Below are 19,799 nucleotides of genomic sequence, written 5' to 3' on the forward strand. Positions count from 1 at the left end.
TTTTTTTTTTACATAACAGTATATAGGCGCTTATATGCATTTTTATAGCGCATTTCCACGAATACTGTGCATTAAAAAATTTTAGTCAGCAAAAAAGTATAAACGCAGTATTTTGGAAAAACCCGCGATATGCATTTTTGGAATCCAAGAAAAAGGTATTATACTGCCTAAAAGAGTATATGTATGTAGATACGAGCGTTAAGTATGTAGTTTGCTTCCTGGCGCAAAGACAGAAATCGGCTTCTAATTAAATTTTTTTAAAGTGAACTTCAAATTAAAAGTAATTTTAAACTGAAATGCATGTATAGAATTCTTTGACTATTTAAACACTGAAGATGGAAATGATCTCATTATTGCTATTCAAAAATGTCATAAATATAAAATAATTTATTGGCTTCTGTGTACAATGATGTGTACACTCATGTAAAAATGAATAACACTCTTATTTTTTATGAACTATATTTTACTTATAAATATACCAAGATATTGTTAAAAACAAGTTTTCTTGGCGTTGCTAATGCGCAAAATACACCACACAAATATTTGCGCAAATACCAATTAGTGCAAGTAAGAATCGAATAAGAATTCGAAATAATCTTATTTGTACCAATTTGTATTTGCGCAAATATTTGTATGGTGTATTTTGCGCATTACATTCATAATTTTGCTTTAAATAAAAATGTACTGAGAAGTACGGATTCTTTAGCATGAAAAAGTCTAACGTACTGATTTAGCCCATAAAAATCTGGCAACCCTATCGTAACTTTAAACCGAACTTAGCTTAGTCGGAGCTGCGCGCAAAAGCTGGGAAATATATGTATGTACATATGTATATAAATCACTTCACATTAAAAAAAAAAAACTGTTGATAGAAAAGGTTAATACTTTGAGAAAATAAAATATAAAATACTGTGTGCTATCAAGCAAAATATTTTGGAAGCTAAAATCGTTTTACAGCAGATACCAAATTAATTAAGTATTCAAATTTTAATCCAAGTTTGCAAATAAAAGCTAAAATGAAATAAAAACCAGTGAATTTTTACAAATAAGTGATAATTTTATTTCGAAGTGTTATTTTTGTGGAATTGGTTGTGTGTCAAAAGTACAAAGTGTAAACTATTTTAAATTTCCACATTGGTAGAGTCAAACTTTATTCGCATTATGAATGATTATACGTATATATGTACATATCGTCACCAGAAATGCAAAAAGACGTAACAACATCGTAAATGAAATGGAAAAATACTTTAATATTTTTTTTCATAAAATGATGTGGAGAGTTGTAATTCGATGAAATTCATCATCTAAATCAAAAATTTCATTTTCAATTTTTATTAGTTATGACTTTTTGCACATCAGATGACAATATGTAGATGCATATGACTTTTTTAAGATCGCTAGCTTAGAGTGAAAGGTTGTTAAGTCTATTTTTACGAAAACTTACATCTTGCTACAGGACGCATGGAAAATTAAAAAAAAGCAAAAGGGACTGAATTAATTATTTTATTTTTTCTCATTTCTGTACGAAATGAAAATTTGCTAAGTCCAAAGAATGACTAAAAAATCAGATAAATTCAAAATAATACCAAAAGGTTTCTTAGCTTCGAGCTTTGCCATTTTTGAAAAATATTTGAAGAAAACGAGTTTCGGAAATATTTCTTCTCTATTGTAAAATTTAAAAAACTGTACTTAACCAATTTTCACTCTGAGCGAACGATATTTACCTATGAGTAGAGAACCAGGAGCGATAAAAAACCAACAAAAATAACGCTTTTGTGAAAATTTGCTATAAAAAGTTCGCCCAGGGTATTGCGATAACGAATTTGTAAAAATGGTATATATACATATGTATGTACATATGTAGTATATATTATCGTCGATTTTTTGCAATAGTGGCATATATATGTAGTGGTTTACATACGCTCCCGTAGTAAAAATTAAGACATATTTTCTCCTAATGAGCTATTGTTAATCAATACAGCTATGAAAATGTACATACATACAAATGTAAGGAAAATTCCATGTCAACCGAATTATGACTGCAATTAAAAATTTGTGCCTTCAATTTTTGGTCGCAGTGATTATTCGGTTGACTTGGAATTTTCCTTATATGTATATCATTTTTTTCAGTTCCACACATACGCATGCACATATGTATGCATGATGTAGACAATACTCAAGTAAAAGTAAAAGACGCCATATATTCTTTTTCGGAGTTTCCTACGTGACCTGTTTTACCAAACATTGTTACAAGCATTATTCTTGTTAGTTTTCAACCACTCCTCATTCCCTACTCATAAGTATATACAATACTAAAAAAAGTCATATGCCTAATGTACATAGGTATGTATTTATGTATGTATGTATATATCGTCGGTGATACTGCAAAACGGTCTATGTCTATTAGTACCCTTGACACTTAGATGGTCTCTTGCTTGCACCGGACGGCATCTGCAAATCGTTACACTCTAATAAACGAATAACAAAACTGTCTACCTTTGGCTGGTAAAGATGAACGATTGCCAGAAGCAATCAAATACAGATAACAGATCAATTAAGCACCAGAGGTAATAAGCGACATAGAACGTTTTGCAGTATCACCGACGATATATGTATGTTTTAATAAATATACATGTATCCTCCGTAACCGTTCACTCACTTCCGTTCTCTAAGTGACGTACATACGTAATTATTTATGTTTATCTCATAATGCATGTACAATATTTAATTGTTTAATGTATTTATAGTCAGTTTCACATAAAAAAAATCAACATTACAAAGATAATAATAAAAGCTTTTCATTTATTTTAACTTAAATTGTTAGGTTAGTTCAAATTTCGCATTTACTTTAACATATATTTACTCCGTTTTTAATAATAATTATCGGCTTAAATATAATTAAAAAAATAATGTAATAAAAAATATGTTTAGTTTTTCTCTTGCTTATTGGTTTCTTTTAAATATAGCATTATTTATAAAAAATTTTTTGTCAAAGGCTTTTTTGTAGACATTCGTATGTATGTGGGCTAATGTGGTTCTTGCATTTGTATATGTGCGGGTGCTTTTAAGTTAAACTATATATTTATATTGGATATTTATGTTATATACTATGTAGATTGGGCGTATTCAGATAATGATTTTACTGCGTTTGTTGTTGTATTTCAATCTTCTCCACTGTCATGTCTGGATTCATGGCTGTCGCTTCCTGTTAATTGCAAATAATGATATAAGACAAGTAATTTTTAAGCCAAAAACAAAACCGACTTCAAATCTCATATAAAAATTTAGGGGTACCGTTAATTTTTTCATGATCCAATGATCGGATCTAAACCAAATTAAAATGGGACCACCTCTGAGATACTACCTTTGCAAAAAGAATTTTCGAAATCGGTAGACGTGGCCCAAAGTTATGCGGTAATATACATTAAAAAAAATAAAAATAAAAATATTCCGACGAATTGATAACCTTACTCCTTTTTTTGAAGTCGGTTAAAAAGATAGTATTAAAGTGTATGCTATGCGATTTCACAAAATGTAAAAAAACCAACCTGAATTGCCTCAGCCAATGCTTTGTCATGATCAATTGGATCGCCATCTGATTGTATGGTGATCTTCTGCTCTACTCGCGTTTCCACAATGCCATCACGTTCGGTCTTATACTGTAAGTAGAGATTTGTGAAAAACGCATTATTATACATTTGAATATTGAAAACACTGTTTTTTTTTTTTGGAATTGCGCATATATTTAATCAACAGTATTGTTCTCAAGAGAAAACAAAGAAAAGCACGTTCAAAACGTACTACGAAAATTTAGCGTAGCGGTTGTCAGAGTTCCACTGCTGGTCATAAAAACCAAGTTTCGCCGGCTTTGCTAAAAACTTTGTAGTCGAAATATAGAATTGAAAGAAGACAGTTCGAAGTTTTAAAACAGCCAGTCTTGCAAGATTTTAGCATTTTAACTACATTTTTCCAAAATTTTATAAGAAAACTTTTTCATATTAGTGATGTCTTTTGACTTTGATAAAATTCCCTCTGCTTCGTTAATGGCATTTAATGAACATTAAAGTTAAGTAAAGAAAAACCTTTACTTAACATTTAACTAATGATTTTGACATTTTTTGTTTGTTTCCAGCAAATCTCATTTTCTATAACGTTGCTGTAACAATGGCAATGGCCCAGTGGGCAGAGCACTTTCGTGTCACTCAAAAGATCCGAGTTCGAGTCCCAGGGCAAGAAAATTTCCTTTTTCCTTTTTTTATTTCTTTTATATCGACATCTTGAAAAGGATATATGCTTGCTAGATATTAAATTGTATAACCTTTAATCTAACATCTCAATTGCGTAAGCTTTAATTTAGTATTTTATGGCCTATTATTATTTTCCTGGAGCCTGTGAAAATATATGTATCACCATATTACAAACGGCTGTTTTTTTCCCATATAAAATCGACCCAGACAAATAAATTTATTCATTTGAGTTGGAATTAAAAATGTGGTATGTATGTATGTACATTGCACTTCAATGAAAGTCTAACTTTGCTGAAATGTACAAACTCTTGAACCTATTTTCGAACAAGTTCTACTTGTGGTTCGAGCCTGCAGATAAAACCACTTTCGACTGTACCAAAGAGTTCTATGTCTAAAAAACAATATCCACAGCTAAATTCTGCCAAGAACATAGAAAATATATAGACAATGTAGGCCTTGTTATGTTCATCTACCTGAGCTTGGCTATGAAACAAATAAAAAGCGAATTTAAAGTAATGCAAAAAGGGTAGTGTAGAAAAATGTTTATGTCAAAAGTCGAAGTAATCATCTCCGATCAAAATTAAAATCGTATCTTGGTAACTCTTCAACTCTTCGAGATAACTGTTATTTTATTAGACTAACCAGAAAAAAATTAAAGTGCTTCTTTTTTGACGATCTTTTTTTATTTGTTTCGCTTCTATGCTTCATTTCAGGGAATACAAAGTAGAATGTCCTACAATATTTTATTTGCTTCGCTTCTTTGCTTCATTTCGGGGAATGCAAAGTAGAATGCTGCATCGTAGTCAGCAGAAAAATAGAATGAATATCCGAAAATTCTTTTTCTCCCGTTGCTTTCTGTGGAAATTTGTCTCGCATAAAAATCATGTTTTGCTTTGTTCAATTTGCAGCGAAGTTGAAGTCAGTCAATGAAGTGAAGTACAAGAATGAGGAAGTACAATTTTAAGATTAATTAAATGCATGTATGTACATATATACATATGTATGTATGTATAAAAACTGATTTATAAAATTTTTAATCTTTTAAGACAATCTGTATTTACTGTTTTCAATTTAATATAAATAAGTATGCACTTATTTAGGCATTCTACATTAGTTTCTCTGTAAGGCATTCTTTGTTCGCTTCTCTTGATTTTATTTATCCATGCGTTTTCTCTTCGTTCGAAGGTAATGCTGCGGGTAAGGGCTTATGGCCAATGACATGCCCATGTCAAAATAATGCCTTCTTGAAGCGAAAGGGTAAGCGATTCCCATCGCCTAGCTCGTTTCCACTTTCGTTTCTGTGGTAACCGTGATTTTTGCTGGGTACATTCATATTTGAATGCAACAAGTACTCATCTATACTAATATATATTTTGAAAGCCGTTTTTCTGTTCGCAAAGCTCGAGATCGGCTGTACCGATTTTTTTTAAATTTCGGTTATAGGTTCTGTATGGGCTTCCCATAAAACAACGGTTAAAATACTTCCCTAATAACAATATAGTTTAAAAAACTAAAACCTCCCTATTATAAAGGCCGTTAGTACTGTCATCAGGTATGTAACTTGAGAATAGAAATCGTTGCATCTTTTAGGCGCATCAATATTACATAGTAACATCCCGAGCTAATAAAAGGAAGGTAAAAATGGAACTGCAAGACTTTAAAAATCCTATGAATCTAACATACATGCCCACATAACAGCGCTGAGAGCGCCATCTGCTGCTAATTCGTATGGAATACAGCGCAAAGCAAGGGTTATGTATACTTATACATACGTGCTAATGTTAATTGGAACTTGGGATGGGGATATATGAAATAAATCCCATACTCTTGGATACAAATTGGAGGCATTTGAAAAGGGCGCGTGGCACTTCCCATACAAACCGACTTTTTCATGTTCATGGTAGAGTACTGAAACTTGGTGTGGAGATACATAAAATCAATTGCATACCCTTGCAGGGCTATTGGAAAAGAGGGCGTGGTACCTCCCATACAACCCGAATATTTTATACAGCATATATCTGGAAGCGTTCATGGTAAAATTTTTGAACTTGGTACGGAAATATATGAAATAATCACATACTCATGGAGAAAAATTTGAGTTGTTGGAAAAGGGCGTGGCACCTTCTATACAAACCGAAATTGTGATACTGTATATCTCTGGAAATATTCATGGTAGAGTACTGGAACTTGGTATGCAGATACATGAAATCAATTGCATACTCATGACGAAAAATTCGTACTATTTGAAAAGGGGGCGTGGCAGCTCCCATACAAACCGAATTTTTGATAATAAGTATCTCTGGAAGTGCTCATGGTAGAGTACTAGAACTTTATACGGGCGTGGCACCTCCCATACAAGAAGAATTTTTCTTATTGCATATCTCTAGAATTGTTCTTGGTAGAGTACTGGAACTCGGTGTGGTGATATATGAATGAATCGCATAGTCATGGAGAAAATGTGGAGCTATTGGAAAAGGGGGCGTTGCACCTTCCAAATTTCATACTGCATATCTCTGGAAGAGTTCATGGTACAGCACTGGAACACTTCGTATGGAGACATATGAAATTAAGCCCATACTCATTGAGAAAAAATAGGCTCTTTAAAAAGGGGGTGTGGAAAAGTACAAACGTACTGACTTTTACTTATCTTTGAATGTGTATATAATTTTTCTGTAGGTATATTTGTGAGTGAAATCCTAACTGGCTGGAGGGATTTCAAAAAAAGGTTTGTGTGTGTGTTTGAGTGGGTCTCTGGATAGTTTAGTTTCACAATTTAATCCGCCAGTTGGCGCTGGAGTTGAGTTATTACTAAAAATCTGTTTATGATCCGATTTGGTGAATATTCAAAACATGTATTGGAATCGGTAAGGCAGTCCAATTACAAAAAACAGCTGTTAGGTGGTGCTGAGGTCGAGTTATTACTAAACCTACCGTAAATGTCAGACTTATTCGACCTGTTGCATTGCATTGAGTATATCGAACTCTCGTGTGTTACGATGGTCTAATGGACGTGATTTGCCAATATTATTATGCGTTAAACCTTCATTCGAAGAAACCAGGGTTGAGTTGTGCAGTGGTAAATCTCAAATCACCACCTGTCGAAATACCTTAAAAGCCAGTTTCATGAAAGCAATTTAATGGAAATTTAATTTTTTAATTGAATTCAATATAGAACCTGACAGAAAAAATAATTTTTCACTTAAATTGCTGTTGTGAAACTGGCTTTTAAGGTATTTCATCTCAGTCTATGTATGGTTGATTTCTGTGGAACAAAGATACGCATCCATTTGAAATTGCCACCAACTATAAGATAAAGTTTCTAGGGCATATATACTATAGATCCTGATCATTGTTGCCACCAGGGAACTTCTCATGGACATAACACTTTCGTTCGGTTATTTAAGGCGGCAAACGACCACCAGTATAAATCGTAAATGTGGATTGTTGGGGAAAATGTTGGACCAAAATGTTTAAGTTAAAAATCTAATTTTAGGCGGGACGAAGTTCGCCGGGTCTGCTAGTATATGTATATAGTCTGTTTTTTGGAAGATGAAATTCATTTGCATTTCAACTCACCGTTATAGTTTCCACAGTTCGCGTTTTACTGCTGAGCGTTTGGGTTGAAACTATTTCGCCATGTCCCGAGTAGCCAGGAGTGTCTTCTCCCAATATGACGCGGGTCTGTTCAACATGTGGGCCTGCCGTAGTGGAGCTGGTTCCAATCAAAGGCGAAGGCTGTTAGAATGAACAGAAATTCTTTAGATCTTGAAACTTGAAATTTATTCAGAAGTATACTTTTGTATGTACTACGATATAAAAATATTGGGTTGAAAAAATATGGTTTTATGGATGCTTTTGAATCAATGTACGACTACTATATTAAAGGAAATAAACAGCTTGCTAATAATACATACCCACCAGACAATTTTTGTTGCCGGCAATAAGAAAACATGTCGCCCTCGGAAACAACTTTATTGCCGGCAATATCGCCATCGTATCGATTTCTTATGATCGAGTCATTTTCTTATTACCTGAATGAGCCGTTTTCTTATCACTTTATTATTGCTATAGGCAATGTTTGGAAAATTTTTTCTTATTTAATACTTAATTTATTTTTGATTAAAAAATTATAATTTTAAAACGAAATTATTTGTTTCCTCCGCTAAATAGGGCGCTTCCTATTTTTTAATCCTATCTTTGGCATACAATAGATGTTTTTGCAGAATACTGTTGATGCTAAATTTATCAGCTTGATTTTTATTGAAAACATATTACTAAAATTACATGAAAGAAATGATGTTGCCGATTTCTCACCATGGCAATAAATCGACGAGTCGCCAATTGATTGCCATTGACGATTGTTGCCTATTTCTTATGTTTTGCTTGGTGGGTATGTATGTATAAAAATATGTACATTCATATGTGCAATATTTAAGCACAAAATAATATAAATCAATGAATTTTTTTTCTGATTTGGCACAAACCTTGGAACTGGTCGAGGTACGCACCACACTGGACCCATCATATGGGCCGTCGATGGGCGTGCCCGAGTCGCCAGAACTAGTCGATGAAATACTGTCTCCACGGTCTCGGAACTACAGTTTACGGTAATTGCGTTTTGTTCGATATTTTTTGAAATTATTTTTCAAACACATTCCAAACACAGGTCGATTTATTAGTATAATTTCAAACAACAGTACAATTAATGCAATTTACGAGTACGGCAATCAACACAGGCGATTTAAGGCGCAAAAAAATCGATATAAATCAATAAATAAATACAATGCAAAGAAAAGTAAAGTAAATAAATTGTTAAAATCGAATATGAAATTAAGAAATTAAGTAGTATAACATGCAGCTAATTGGGAGCATGCAACGTGGCTGAAGGCGTTACAGAACTTGCAATCTTCGGCACGTTTACGCGCTCGTCGCTTGTCGTGTCGCGCAGTCGATACATGGTTCTTACCTGATCACCGCTAGTCACCGTTGCAGTGGTCTTTACTTCCTGTGTGACGACTCGCTGTTCCTGCTTATTAGGATCGTGGGTTCGCGTCGTCGCCACTGTTTTCTCTTCGAGTTGCTCGGTTTTAGCCTTCTTACCCAAATCTTCATGGGTAGTGGCTGTGCGGGTGGTCACGGCCGTGGCGGTTACATAGGCACCGCTTACATCAGCATCAGCCTGGTTAGTGTAAGGTTTTCAATTGTTTAATGGATAAGTTAACATAAGGAAATGAAAGCGAACCAGGGTTAAAATAATACACATAAAAAATGTTGTAAGTAAAAATATGACGAATGCAAACTAAGCTTATTTAAAACTTAAATATCAAATTTAAATTATAATTAAGTTATTTGATTGCATTTAATCGAAATTTTAAGTTATTTTAGAATGTGTTTTTTTATTTATATATTTATCATTATCTGCAAGTGGTCTTTAGAGTAATCTGTAGTTTAGTGAAATGACAGTGCTGGATAAGAGAGTACCATACACGAAAGAATTTTACAAAATTTTTAAAATTGTATCAGGGGCGGACCCAGCAGCAATTCTTGAAGTTTCCCCTTTTTAATAACTTGATTGGAATTCCAAAATTTTCTAAACTTTCAAAACTTTGCGAATTTGAGAAATTTTAGTAAACCCCAATAATTCAATATTATGATGAATACTAGATTTCTAGAAATTTTTTATTTTTCAAAAATTTTGAGAATTGTAGGAATTCTAACAAATTTGTTTTAAGTGAAAGTGTCGAATATGCAAAATAGATCAAACGAAATTAAAAGTTTTCGAATGTTGAAAACATTTTCATATTTCGTCTTTTTTGAAAATTTAAAAAATTTTCGTAATTCTTGAATATTAAAAAATTTCAAAATTTAAAATTCTCAAACTTTTTATATCAATACAAAATTTTGAAAAGTCCAGAAAAGTGGAACAATTATAGAATTTTTCAAAAATTTTAATATCTTTCTAAGAATTTTCTATTTTTTACACACAAGTACATGAACATAAGAATTTTTCGACAATTTGTGATGTTTCCCATTTTTACATTTTAGTATGGCTTTTAGGATAAAAAAAATTCTCAAAATTTTGGAAAATATAGAAAATTTCTAAAATCTCAATAATTTTGTACATTTCAAAATATTCTCATTTTACCAAAATTTCTAGAATCTCCCGGATTTCGATAGTTTTTGAAATTTTGGTAATTATCCTAAAAATAAGAAATCTCAAGAAGTTTAATATTATATATTCAAAATTTTTGAATTTTCGTTGTTTTCTGAACCTGCGAAAATATTCAAACTTGCTGTAACTTTCAACGTTGTAAAATAATACAAATTCGAAAATATAACAAAAAAAGTAAAAATTTAAAATTAAGTACATAATTTCAAAATTTTGAAAATTCAGTGAATTCGAAAAACGGATAGGCCTATTTAAATAACATAATACTTCGAGTTTAACACACAGCTAAAATTTCAAACTCAAGTGAAATTTGAGACACTTTTTCCATGAATTAAAATTTTCAAAAGCATCCACTCATTAGGTTTGTTCCCCAAGCTTCTCGAAGTCACTTCGAGTTACATATACGCGGTCTGCAAGTAAGTTTTCGAGTTTTTTTGATATACGCTCACAGTTTGAACTTTGCTCGAGTTTTTCTACATGTAGCTTGTGGGACAAACCTGTTATATATTCTTGTAATGATATTTCATTATGAAAATACATGTTACACAGTCTTTGGGGGGGATTTCCCAAATTTCCCCTACCTGTGTCCGCCACTGATTGTATGAGCTATATAGATAGCATTAAAATTTTACTTTTCTGAAATTTTATATTTTTGAAACAGATATTCCGATTTTAATTAGATTTAAATATATTTTACAGAAAATCAGGCAACTTTAGTAGAAACGCCATAAATATTTTTTAATAGTTTTGTGGTTGTTTCGGAACACAGTTTGGACAGTTTAACTAAAAAAATTTAATAAAGACTAATTTTGGCAGTCAGCGTAGTCAGCGTAGTCACTAACGGTGACTGATCATTAATTACCGATACGAAACATCTTTAACGAATTATTCTTTTTATAAATGAAATTATGTAAATGATACCAGGCTGAAGTTGCAACATTTAAACAACAAAAGGGGAACAAAAAACTCATGCAACGTACTTACATACACATGAATATAATCATTTTACTACATTGTCAATTTGTGATTTACTTACTTCATTTTAAATCAAAGTTGTATCGCAGGGTCAGGAGATAATAGGTAAAATGATTAAGATTTCGAACGAAAATTATAATATGTAGGTACGGAAAATCTATTCCAACTATAGGCTTCTTTTTCTACTTCTAATACTCAATACTTACGAATATGAGTAAAATAAAAAGATGCGTGAAGCTTCACAAAAGTATTCAAGTTCTACCAAATCAGGCGGTGTCATTGCCTCTACTTCTTAATCATTCGAATCAAATAAAATTCTGCTTTGAGTTATACTAACTCTGTGAAACTACCAAAAGTTCTCCAAACAAACTACAATATACGCATGGGTTGCTAACCTTGTGCTCCTGCGTTGAATAGGTAACCTCGCCTGTGCCCAAATTGCGCACCTCCTCCTCCACATTGTGCGTTACGCCGTCATCGTTCTTGGTTAGCACTTGTTTTGTGGTTGTCTTCACCACCGTTGGTGTGCCATATTTGCCCGCCTGTTTTGTTGTAGTTGTGGTCACCGTTGTGCCATCGGCTTGTTTGTTGGGGCTATTCAGGACCATATCCTTAATATTCTCACTGGCATACTGCTGTGCCATGTCATCGTCTGAACTGGCCTCTGAGTCGCGGCGCAGCGCATTTTTGCCCATGTGTTTGACGCCTTCGAAGAACTGCTCGCGTGTGATTGGAACGGTCTCGGTAGTTGTGCTTACTTGCGCCTCTTTGCCGAAGTGTGATGGATCGATTTGAGCGTAATTGAGAATCAATTTGCCTGTCACTGGGTCACGCACTGCTGTGGCTGGATCGATGTCGCCTGTATTTGGATCGATGTCGCCATATTCGCTCTTAATACGTCCTGTCACCGGATCTATTTCGCCTGTTAGTGTCATTGTTTGTGTGACGGTGGTGCGTGCTCCCGCGAAGCGTGGATCATTGGGATCAACCTGTACAATTTCACCTGTTACTGGATCTATCATAGTATAAACATAAACAGTTTTGTTGAAGAACTTGAGAATTCGACCAGAGACCGGATCAATTTCACATGTCGCTGGATCGATTTCTTCAGGTCGGCCGCGCTCATCGGTCTTGGAGATGAGCAATACTCGAACAATGACAATTTTTCCACTTTTAGGGTCAACACGTCCGACTTTAGTGTACACATCGCCAGATTCGGGATCAACTTGGGTGGTGGCATAGAGCGGTTCGCCGGTAGTTTTGTCTACCTCTCCGGTAGCGGTGTAGATCTTACCAGAGGATGGTTCTATTTTGGTGGTGTTGGGGTCGAGTTTGTTTTGTTTTTTAATTTCGTTCGTTTTGGGATCGAGGTAACCATAAATCGTAATGACGTAACCGGTCTTTGGATCCACGCTGCTGGAAATGTATTGAGACTCCTTTGTATTCGGGTCGCTGGCACCGGTGGGCATCCAAATTTGATTCGATTTTGGATCGACAATAATCTCCTTGTCCTTCGCTGAGCTGACTTGAGCAATTGGTGCTTTCGTTTTCGGATCTACTCGTTGCTGAACAATTCGTAAGGATATAATCCGAGCGTAATCTTTATCAGGTTTGTTATTTTTTGGATTTATTTGATTTTTAAGCACAATTTGGCCGGTGGTTGGATCGATTTTGATATCACGTGTAACAGTTTTGCCGGATTTTGGATCGGCGAAGGTAATAGTATGTTTAACCAAATCAATTTGACCGTACTTTGTATCAATCTTGCCGGCCTTGGGATCGAATTGGCCACCAGAAGTTTCAACATGAGCTGTTTTTGGATCAATGATATTTTTCTTCGAATCATATTTACCAGCAAGTGAAGTAACCTCAACAATGGGATCAATCTGTTGACCAACTTCAATAATACGACCTTGAGCGTTATCTAGTTTACCAGTTTTTGGATCTGTGACCCCCAATATAGTTATTTGGCCTGTGGCTGGATCAACCTTCACATTTTTGGAGACCACAATTTTGCCTGTTTTCGGATCGATAGCTTTCAACTCGCCCGTTCTGGTATTAATTTCACCGTATTTTGTGTCAAGCAGGCCTGAATCCACATTTAGTACTCCAAGAGAGCGTTCTACTTCACCGTTGACTGTATCAACTTTGCCTGTAGCCGGATCTATGCGACTTGTGATAACAATGAGTTCCACCACGGGATTGTCTTGTGGCGTAATACAAATTACCTGTCCCAAACTCTCATCCAAACGACCGGTGCTAGGATCTGCAACACCAGACACTAGCTGTACATTTCCAGTTTTTGGATCAACTTCTCCTTGGTATAATTCGTTTTTGCCAGTCTTCGTATTCAAGGCCAGTAGAGTGCCCTTTCTGGGATCAATTTGACCATACTTGCTGTCAATAAGGCCGCTCTCCGGATCAAGTATGCCCGTGGAGTGCTCAATTTCACCATTTTCAGTATCTATGCGCTTCGTGATTGGATCAAATTTTGATGTAATTACCATAATCTTGACACGCTTCTTCTTGGGCTTAACAGGAGTGGATCCAGCAGCAGAGCCTGCAGCCAACCCACTGCCGGCTTTTTTAGGAGAAACTGGTGTGGTAACCCTTCCTTTTCCAGCCGCTGCTGCATCAGCAGGACTGGCGGGGCCACCTTTACCAGTTCCAGTACCAGAACCAACTGATGCTTCCCTGTTGTAACGCTCAGATTCGAGGAAAGCAGCTGTGGGATCGACCAGTGGCTTATAACTGCCAGGAGCACCTGAAGTGTAACCAGCTGCTTGGCCCTTAGTTGGCGAATAAGATCGTTTTTGTGCATCGGACAACGGAGACGCGGCTGCATCAACGGCACTACCTTGCAGCTTAGCACGTGTTGTCGGCGACAGATTTGCATCTTTTAAAAGTTTCGCGCGACTCGTTGGTGACAATTGGCCCTTGTTTATCTTATCACGCGTGCGTGGTGATAGCTGGCCGCTCTTTAGTTTCTCTGCGGTCTTCTTCAGAGTGTCATCATGGCCAGGTGCATAATTGAATGCAATCGCGGTCTTCTTTTGTTCAGCAGTGGGTGACAGCTGTCCCTCACCCTCCTGACCAGATCGCTTACCACTCTGCGGATCCTGGTCATAACGGAAACCACCAGGAATGTAAGATTTTCGTGTGGGGCTTGTTTCACCTTTACCATCTGAGTATTCATAAGGCCTGGTGTGTCCGGGTTGACGTGAAGCTCGGTTTTTATCATCATTAGCTTGATTATTAGGCTTACCGTGTTCAAGTTCAGCGTAGACCAACTCACCACTCTTACCATCCTTTTGCTTGGATTCTTTGGTCGGGGAGCCGCTCTTGCTCTTGCGACCGGACGAGAAAAAACCACCACCCTATTGTGCCGAAAGAGAATAATTCAAATGCGCAGTGTAAGAGTGCCCAATTGTTCGTTGTGTTTGATGATTATTTAGAATCGCATATTGGTTGTGTCATAAATGTTTCCAATTACATAAGGAAATAAAAAGAAATACATGTAAACGGGGATAAATAAAAAGTTTACCAACAACAAAGTCAATAAAAATTAAAAACTTAAAAATACACTACAAAAATGCTTAAACCCGAATAAAAATTCTCTACACACGAAATATATGTAGATATGTACGTACTTAACTTAAAATATGCAATAAGAATTAAAAATATTAACAAGGGCAGAGGGACACTACGCTACAAATGAAAATTCAAAGAATTTAGAAAGCATCTTTTAGACATATGAATGCATAATACGCCAGTGGGGATCACAGTACACCACATCGGATGGAGCGATTTGGAAACAATCGTGCTTTATACACCTCTCGCATTCTTGGAGTTTTTTTTCAGAAGCGTTTGTCATTATTATATTCCCGGAAAAATATTATATGGGTTATGCGCTATGACAGACTAGATTTTAATGTAATTAGGTTTTTTGTTTGTCAAAACCCAATTTGTGTTTGTATATACATACATACACAACCTTTTTCAAGAATACTTACACGTCCTTTGCTGGACTTTTCCGATTTGCTAGAGTCATTCAAGTCATCGTTACCTGAAAAGAAAATAATTAGAAATGGTTACTTTTTCTTATAAATTTTAACTCACCATTGATGCCTTCAGCTGCAACACTTTTAGCTGCCTTCTCCTTTGCGGCTTTCTCCTTGGCAGCCTTCTCCTTGGCCTCTTTTTCTTTCTTCTCGCGTTCCTTGCGTTCCCTCTCCTCTTTTTCTTGTTGTTTCTTCTTCAGTTTAGCCTCCTTTTCCGCTTCAGCCTTTGGTTCGACAAGAATGCAAGAAAACCATTAAAATCTTTTATTTTTTTTTTTTCATTCATAGACAGACGAGTTTTAAAAGCGAGACAAGTTTTCGACAAAGCTTAGCTGAAGTAATTACTTTGGAAGCCTTTTCATGCTCATAGTAATTTTATAGAAGTGTCTACATATAGGTAAGTATGGAAAAGTGTGTAATATGCATATGTATAAATAAAAGTTTAGTAGCTTTAGAAAGCAGCGTAGTTAGCAATTATAGATGTACGTATTTATTTATTTAGATTTAACAATCAATATCGATGCAGTTTCACTGTAATAATAACAGTAGCTTACAGTCAAACAAACTGAAGAACGAGACCATCCACCTCCCATATAAAATCGGTCGCTGAGACCGCAAATCTACGTAATTTGTTTTTGTCATGTAGTTTTCGGAATATCGCCACATACAAAAGTTCTAATATCGGTTAACGGATTACCGATCAAACCAGAGTATATCGCGGGCTTATATTCCAAATCATCTACATATCTGCAGTTTATACAAAAATAATATTCCTATATACAAATTTTACTTAACTGTCATCTATGATGTTAATGCTGTCCTTGTATATCGCTTGTCAGAAGAACCAACTATTGAATTTAAAAATTTTAAATTGCAATCAGTGATGACCATTAAGTCTCAGATAGGTTCTAGCATCAGAAGATGGTTTTTGTGTAAACTGCAGAAAGGTCGTATGGAATATAACCTCTCGATATATCAAAAGTAATTAAATTTTCTATCTTTCGTTTATAAATCATGTTTCACCAAAAATACACGTTTTCAAGACATTTACAAAGATTAAAAAAAATTACATGTATGTAACGAAGTTTAACAAGTTTCCCACACACAATGTATTTTTGTAAAATTCTTTGAAAATTTCAATCTATACTGCTACTACTATACTATATAACTATATGCATGTAGGGCAGCGATGCTCAAAACAACACCTGCGGACGGAACTCTTCAAAGCTCTCTGTAGATTTTATATAGACGCGCACATCGTAAAAGCTCTCTCTGAGCATCGTTGATTATTGGATGTTTTTGTTTAGGGTATGGCACTTTGGCGTTAACACTAGGCGTCCGAAAACGCGTTTGTTTAGATACGGCAGTAAAAATTAAGTGGTTTTAGAGCGGTTCGTTTATCTTTTTCGACTATGTATTTAGTACTCAATTTTAACAGAGAGCAGCGGTGCGCGTATAAAATCTACAAAGAGCTTTGAAGAGTTCCGCCCGCGGGCGCTGTTTTGAGCATCACTGGTGTGAATGATTGTGATACATTTTATTATGTTTGCGTTCAAAATCCACAAATTTTTAAAACTAAAAGTTATTCGTATGAGAACTCCCTCTTATAACTACGGTGAACATATTAACCAACGTAAAATAAAGGATATTTTTTCAAAAATGATTTGGGAAGACGTACATACAACTTGTATGATAAAAGTACCTTACCCATATCGTAATTCAAATATTTACCAGTAATAAAGTAATCAAATATTTACAAGTTAATTATATTATTTAATTGTACAAGTTCCCCCGCTGTAGCGAAAAATGAAGCCAAATCATTAATTTTAAGGACTTCGTCATCATTTGCTACCAAAATGCGTTTACCATAATTCATACTGCACGACGAAGCCAGCACACAGTGATTCAAAATTGGAATTTAATGTTCATATTCCACCGCAACCTTCATTTTTCAACCGATTTTTACTAAAAACCAAAACAAAAATATTTATTTTGGTGAAAATTTTTTTACAACCTTTCCAAATTTTTCTTATGTATTATTATTATTTTTTTTTTTGTTTTGGAAGAACCATACAATGGTTTTCAACTAGGTTTTGTTATGTTACATTTGTTAACTGGAACAGGAGAATGTATTGTCTTAAAAATTGCTACTTTTTCTGCATTTTGCGGGAAAAAATTTATTATAATCAAATAAAAATTCAGAAATCAGGCTCAACTGGTGTCTTGTAAATGTTGTAAGCTTTCATAAAAAAAAATAGATATTAATCAAATTAAGTGAAAAATGAAGGCTCCAGTGAATTACGAACATAAATTACAGTTCTGAACCACTGGGCAGCTGGCGGTTTATTGTTCTCTTTCAGTGGAACTGGAAGCTCAGCGTACAATACGATCCTGGGCACAACTTTACTTGTGCTTGTACGAAGATTCCCCACTTAATAGAAGCCATTAAGTGGGGTGCGAAACAAACTGGCGAAGGTTTTCATTATATTTTATAAGGGACATTTTTATTTTTCATATTTGCGTTTAAAACTTTACCTCTGAAATGCAGAGCCGGTTTAAAGGACAGTTTAAGAAATAAAGGACAAAAAACGTCCTTTATTTAAAAAACAATATATAAAGGACAGGGGGTTAAATAAACGACTTTTAAAATGAAGGTCGATGGTCACCGTACTTATAACTCTAAAAAGCTTGCTATTGGGAATTGAATGGTCTTGTTCTTGGGCAAAAAAAAAATCGTTACATAATTATTTGTAAGCCTGTGTAATTACCGAGCCGATGCTTTCTTAAGCCAACAAAGTACAAAGATATGAACAAATGTATGTAAATACTTATTTATCGTTACATATCCTTAGGTGCATATTTATGTGTATGTACACATGTACATGTACATATCTGTGTTCACATCACATACCAGCTTATACATATTTGAAAGTTTATTTTAGTGTAGTGTACCACTCCATTTATTATTTATTTACATACATAACAAAGACTTTCTTGATGAGAATACTGACAGACGGTTTCTGGTATCACAATTATTTCGCAGTTCTGTCATTTTTGTTTGCCGATAGTTTTCTACGCTGCGTATGATACATTCTACTAAAGTCAACACAGATATATGAATAAACATGTATGCACATGCATTTGAGGAGGTCCATAAAAAAGCTATACTCCTACACTGAGCCAAAAGCACAATGGTTTTTTCAACCAAGCTATGGTTTGATTTTTTCATGGTTAATAAGCCGATTGTAAGAAATGTGATTGAAGTTGAATATTTGAGAACAAATTCGTATGTATGGCAGTGGCTGAACGTGCAGAGGTGCAACACAAAATTTTTACCTTTTCTGTTTATGGTTTTTATTAATTACGAAAAAGCCTCTGTGGAGTGCAGAACCAAATCAAAGGAAGAAGAAAATTTATTCANACAACACAAAATTTTTACTTTTTCTGTTTATGGTTTTTATTAATTACGAAAAAGCCTCTGTGGAGTGCAGAACCAAATCAAAGGAAGAAGAAAATTNATTCAAAATTGGAATTTAATGTTCATATTCCACCGCAACCTTCATTTTTCAACCGATTTTTACTAAAAACCAAAACAAAAATATTTATTTTGGTGAAAATTTTTTTACAACCTTTCCAAATTTTTCTTATGTATTATTATTATTTTTTTTTTTGTTTTGGAAGAACCATACAATGGTTTTCAACTAGGTTTTGTTATGTTACATTTGTTAACTGGAACAGGAGAATGTATTGTCTTAAAAATTGCTACTTTTTCTGCATTTTGCGGGAAAAAATTTATTATAATCAAATAAAAATTCAGAAATCAGGCTCAACTGGTGTCTTGTAAATGTTGTAAGCTTTCATAAAAAAAAATAGATATTAATCAAATTAAGTGAAAAATGAAGGCTCCAGTGAATTACGAACATAAATTACAGTTCTGAACCACTGGGCAGCTGGCGGTTTATTGTTCTCTTTCAGTGGAACTGGAAGCTCAGCGTACAATACGATCCTGGGCACAACTTTACTTGTGCTTGTACGAAGATTCCCCACTTAATAGAAGCCATTAAGTGGGGTGCGAAACAAACTGGCGAAGGTTTTCATTATATTTTATAAGGGACATTTTTATTTTTCATATTTGCGTTTAAAACTTTACCTCTGAAATGCAGAGCCGGTTTAAAGGACAGTTTAAGAAATAAAGGACAAAAAACGTCCTTTATTTAAAAAACAATATATAAAGGACAGGGGGTTAAATAAACGACTTTTAAAATGAAGGTCGATGGTCACCGTACTTATAACTCTAAAAAGCTTGCTATTGGGAATTGAATGGTCTTGTTCTTGGGCAAAAAAAAA

The 19,799-nt window shown here is 34.6% G+C and overlaps 1 protein-coding gene across 1 annotated transcript; it reads right to left on the reverse strand.

Annotated features, from left to right (window-relative positions):
• Window positions 1–1,680: 1,680 nt before the first annotated feature.
• Window positions 1,681–15,691, reverse strand: cora (erythrocyte membrane protein band 4.1 like coracle; the record flags this gene model as incomplete). The annotated part of the gene is made up of 8 exons (XM_017628342.1): window positions 1,681–3,205; window positions 3,549–3,659; window positions 7,824–7,982; window positions 8,732–8,842; window positions 9,214–9,426; window positions 11,787–14,768; window positions 15,405–15,457; window positions 15,511–15,691. Coding segments are annotated over 8 exons (3,876 nt in total), but the record flags the coding sequence as incomplete, so codon positions are not given.
• Between the last annotated feature and the right edge of the window lie 4,108 nt (window positions 15,692–19,799).

Source organism: Rhagoletis zephyria, unplaced genomic scaffold (genome assembly GCF_001687245.7).
Source record: "Rhagoletis zephyria isolate East Lansing unplaced genomic scaffold, Rhagoletis_zephyria_1.1 Rzeph_scaffold_05917, whole genome shotgun sequence".
In the NCBI taxonomy this organism is placed as follows: domain Eukaryota; kingdom Metazoa; phylum Arthropoda; class Insecta; order Diptera; family Tephritidae; genus Rhagoletis; species Rhagoletis zephyria.